This window comes from Mirounga leonina, unplaced genomic scaffold, assembly GCF_011800145.1.
Source record: "Mirounga leonina isolate KUSES-001 unplaced genomic scaffold, KU_Mleo_1.0 Mir_82, whole genome shotgun sequence".
Lineage (NCBI taxonomy): Eukaryota > Metazoa > Chordata > Mammalia > Carnivora > Phocidae > Mirounga > Mirounga leonina.
The window spans coordinates 29,800,529-29,805,682 of NW_023270825.1; the positions used below are offsets into that span (position 1 = coordinate 29,800,529).

At 36.6% G+C, this 5,154-nt stretch overlaps 1 protein-coding gene across 6 annotated transcripts in view; it reads right to left on the reverse strand.

Annotated features, from left to right (window-relative positions):
• PCNX1 (pecanex 1) overlaps positions 1-5,154 on the reverse strand; it is a 238,294-nt gene that overhangs the window by 95,663 nt on the left and 137,477 nt on the right. For all 6 annotated transcript variants that reach the window (XR_004677042.1, XM_034992840.1, XM_034992837.1 and 3 more), the window contains one exon: positions 305-558. Coding sequence is in view for 5 of the 6 variants with exons in the window: in XM_034992840.1 (XP_034848731.1) it covers positions 305-558 (254 nt within the window). In the remaining variant the exon portion in view is untranslated. The remainder of the gene's footprint in view (positions 1-304; positions 559-5,154) is intronic.

Below are 5,154 nucleotides of genomic sequence, written 5' to 3' on the forward strand. Positions count from 1 at the left end.
ATGACCTGAGCCGAAGGCAGTCGCTTAACCAACTGAGCCACCCAGGCGCCCCCCCCCCTTTTTTTTTTAAATAGACTCCTGCTGGGCGTGGAGCCCAAAGAGGGGCCGAAATTCATGACCTAAGATCGAGACCTGAGCTGAGATCAAGAGTAAGACACTTAACCGACTGAGCCACCCAGGCACCCCAATACTAGAGAATTTGTATCACTACTTAGAAGCAAAGCACAAGTATATTAAAAAAAAAAAGTCTTTTCCAAGAAGAACTCAGTACTGTCAGAAGATCTACCTGGGCACACACCCTTACCTTGACATAGTAAGTGGTGAGGACTTTCCGAAGATCAAAGACTTGAAGCATAGAGGCAGCACTATTGTCAGTGATACTATAACCCTCCAGAATATATTTAGTGACTATCACTTCCCAAGCTAGCCAGCGCTGGCTAAATGCAGCATTAAATGAAAGCACATGAGGAATATGGCCAGGTTCACAACAGCAAAACCCTTCATCTTCTTCAACGCCTTCAGTAATGGCCTCCACTTCCCGTTGTTGACAGTAAGTACCTTAAAGAGAGAGAGACACTACTGCATATAAAGGAGAGAAAAAACCATATGAAGTAGAAAACGATGCTTCAAAGACACAAGAAATTTAGGGGAGGGGGGAAAACACCTTTTATAGCAATTGAAAGTGATTGATTTGCCTTGGAATGTCCACTAACAAACTACAGGAAGCTCCAGAAACTAGGCATATTATATATTCACTTCCTGCAGAATCACAACATGAATTAGCACATTAAAGGTTCTGAAAATCTGTGCAGTTGCCTTCTTAATTCCATTTACTGATCCCAAACTTTTCAAATTTGGGTTCACAATTGCATTCATATCAAATGAAGGCCAATGAGTAAAGGGACATCTCATGACGGTTTGAGTTCATTCAATAAGGGAAGAGTGGATTTAGAAGTGAATCACTGCAGGGCACACAATATAGACAGACATGTAGAACTCAAAAGAATGTGGGCTCTATTTATCAGTACCATGTCCATGTGGCAAGCAGAAATATTATATACATATATTTGGATATATAAACTGTAATGGTTCATGATAATTTTATCTTAAATCCATAATTACTTTTTGTTGCCAATTCCAACAGTAATTGGATAAAATTACATTATTAGCAATTTGAAGCTTACCTGCTGATAAAGTTTCAATTAGGTATAGCTCTGATTATTCAACACTAGCAAACAATTCTTTGAAGTTACATTCTTTTATACAAGATATCAAACAGACATTCTCTGCATTAGTGTTACTGAAGTAAAAATACAAAATCAGAATAAATACAGAATTACACCCACAGCAATCTAGTGCCAGTAAAATATCATCTGTCACATTAATATTTATTTTGTTCTATGGCCTTGCTTCCACTTAATTAGCAAATTCCTTATATTCTGTAAGGACTATAAGGGTATTACACTTAATTTTATAAATGCACATATTTAGGTTATATTTTAATAACTTATATGGACTTCAAAATTTTTTTTCCTTTAAAGAGAACATATACAATCCATGTTTGAAAAACACTGCTTTTTTTTTTTTTAATATTTTATTTATTTATTTGAGAGAGAATACGAGTGAGGGAAAGGGCAGAGAGAGGGAGAAGCAGACTCCCCGATGAGCAGGGAACCTGATGCGAGGCTTGATCCCAGGACCCCGGGATCATGACCTGAGCCAAAGGCAGACGCTTAACCGACTGAGCCACCCAGGCACCCCTGAAAAACGCTGCTTTGAGAGAAAATGATGCCATGAAAACTAGCCCCAGGTGGTAGTGGTGCTATAAAAGAGAGGCAGAAGAGGTAGGCTGGGCCGGGCTAATGAGCTGTATTGTGTAGCACTCTAGAACTCTCAACAACTCTATGATTTCATTTCTTGTTTGATTACATTGTTGAGCACTTCCAGAACAATTTCACACAGTGGTGAAAAGAAAAACCCTGGCATGGGCGCCTGAGTGGCTCAGTCGTTAAGCGTCTGCCTTTGGCTCAGGTCATGATCCCAGGGTCCTGGGATCGAGTCCCACATCGGGCTCCCTGCTCGGCGGGAAGCCTGCTCTCCCTTTCCCACTCCCACTGCTTGTGTTCCTGCTCTCGCTCTCGCTCTCTGTCTCTGTCAAATAAATAAATAAAATCTTAAAAAAAAAAAAAAAAAAAGAAAAACCCTGGCATGAACCAGACATTAACAGGAGTACCTGCTGCAGTTGATCATCACACATGATCATGACTATAGATCTACATATACAAACTTTTTTTTTTCCAGAATAAGGATATGTGTAATTTTATAAAGTATTTTTCAAACCAATAATGGAAATGAAATTCAATCAAATGTCTCCTGGCATCTTCTGAGAAGATCATATTTTGTTGTTTTCTCCTATAACCTATTAAAAGATGAATTCTATTAATTTGTTTTCTAATACTTAATTTCAAAGATAAAAATGAAATGACAAGGGCTCAACTACTGAGAGGTACTTAAAAAAAAAAAGGACTGCTAATTTCTGCTGATTCTGGGTTCTGCGGATTTTTGCATCTAGAGTCTCATGTGAGTTATATTACACTTATTTTTTAGCCAGTTTAGCCATAGTTTGACATCAGTATTACAGTGGCTCTGTAAAAAGCCTAGAAAAATTTTCCTTCTTTATCCATGTGCTAGAATAGGGTAGAGAGGGCAAACAAATTATTCAGTCTCTAGAAGAAACATCCTGAGGCTGGGGTTTTAAAATCACGGCATGAAGCTGGGTCTGTTCCTTAGATTCTATGTGTTATTACTTCATTTTATTCATTTTGTCATCTTTCTGGAAGGTCAGTCAAAGGTTTTGAAGTAAAGGAGATGACATAATGAGAGCTGTATTTTGTGCAGATCACTTTGTTAATGGTACATAGAAAAGATATGTGGCAAGGGGGAACTTGGAGATTTTGACATTTACTAAGACAGAATGAAATCCTTGTTCAGAGCAGAAGAATGTGAACAGAGTAATTAATTAATGTGGGACATTTTTACTCTACCATACAGATCCCAAGAATATTTTCTACCCCAACATGCCCTAGTAATACATTTTGCTTAGGAAATGAAGTCAACGATAAGCATAGGAGTTAATATTAGCAACTGAAAAAAGAACTCTGAGACTCGGAGGGGGATTCTAGAATATCTATAAGGAACTATTACCAATTGTTTCCTGGACTAGCTATGTCTTTCAGTCACTTCATAGTGAATATTATCGGTAAAACTAAAACTGGCAGTTATGAAAACTAGACATGTTAAAAGTAATTTGAGTAAAAACCAAGAGGAATCCAATCAGCATAATACATTTTGACCTATAAAGTCTGACCTGGAAAACTGTACTTGGTTGAAGTAACATTTACAAACAGAAAGTTAGCACTGTAGAAGCTTTAATAAAAAATTTTTGATAGACAAAAAATGACTGATAACTCAAATCTATGAGATAAAATTTACATGGAAAAGAATATTGAGAATATCAGTAAAATAAAAACGGAAATGAAATAAATATAAAGGGATTTAACCAAGACATACAGGAAACTGATCAAGAAATTTGTTTAGCTAAATGTCACATGGCATTTAGCATCCACTACAAGGTACAATAAAATCAATGAATTAAATTGGCTTAATGGAGAATACCCCAGAAAACACATCAAAATGCTCAGGGGATCCAAATATCTGCCTGGCAACATACTGACACTCTTGATTAATATTTTGAGAGGCAGGAGGTAGATGGGACAGGGAATAACACTCTGAAGGAAAGAAAATAACCAAAGATCACAAGATCTGAGCAAGAATATAATCATACCTCATGAGAATTCTGGAATGCAGAGAAAGGAGAAACAGCTATATACTTACATCATTTAATCATTCTACAAAATTAACTATTTATTATATGCTAACTGATGAAACAGCAACTAGATACATAGTAATGAATGAAGCAGACAGGATTCCTGCCCTTGAGGAGCTTATAATCTACAGCAAAGGTTTGCAAAATACAGGCTTGGGCCAAATCCAAGCTAAGAATGGTTCTTATATCTTTAAAGCATTGTTTAAAAAAAAAAAAAAAATCAAAGAAAAATATGGAACAGAAAATGTGCATGCCTCCAAAAGCCTAAATTATTTACCATCTGGCTCTTTATAGAAAAAGTTTGCCAACCCCTGGGCTAAAGAAGAAATAAACTTTAAACAAACACAAATAAATATGAAATTATGAAATTATAATTATGCTAAGTGCTAAAGAGGTAAAAATGGCAATATGAGAGAGAATCATGTGGGACAGGTGGTTAGAGAAGGCTTCTCTGAGAAAGTGATATTTAGGCTAAAGCTTAAGGATAATTAAGGAATTAGCCAGATGGAAGATTGGTGGGAGGAAGGGAGATGGCTGGTACTTTCTAGGCAAAGAGAAAGGCAGTAGGAAGTCCTTAGTAAAGAATTTAGCACAGTTAAGACCCTGAAGGAAGGCCAGTGTGGCTAGAGTAAGTGAGGATGAAGGTATAAAGTGGAGTTGGAGAAACTGGCAAAGACCAGATCACAGTGTGGCAGAGCATGTTAAGGAGTTTGAATTCTATTTTAAGTGCAATTGAAAGCCACAGACAATTTTAAGCATGAAAGGAACATGATCAAATCTGCCTCAAAAAAACAAAAAAAAAAAAAAACAAAAAAACCCAACACTATGGCTGAGTGAAGACTTACAGATATCTCTTGCTATCCAAATCCACCACAAATTCAGATAGTAAAATGTACTGTGTTCCCAAATCAGTGTGAGTTTTGTTTGGCAAATAGAATTTGAATGGCAAAAAATTTGTCCAAAATTTTATTTGAATCTACTCGGTACCAGAGATTGAAAGTTGGGAGAGTAAGGATTTGGATCAGTTTCTGATTTGGAGAATTTCTGACCAATATGGTGAAATAAGCACGTCCTAAGAAGGACCCTCTTCCAATTCACACAGACAGAAATGCTACATAAAACAGCTTCCCCACACAATTGTTTAAAAAAAAAAAAAATTAAAAAACAAAAAGGTGAAATCTTCAGGTACCAACAATTTAAAAAGATGTTAAAAGTCATGGCAGTAGTAGGTGTAGTGGTGAGATGACTAGATACTATGTATTCTAGTG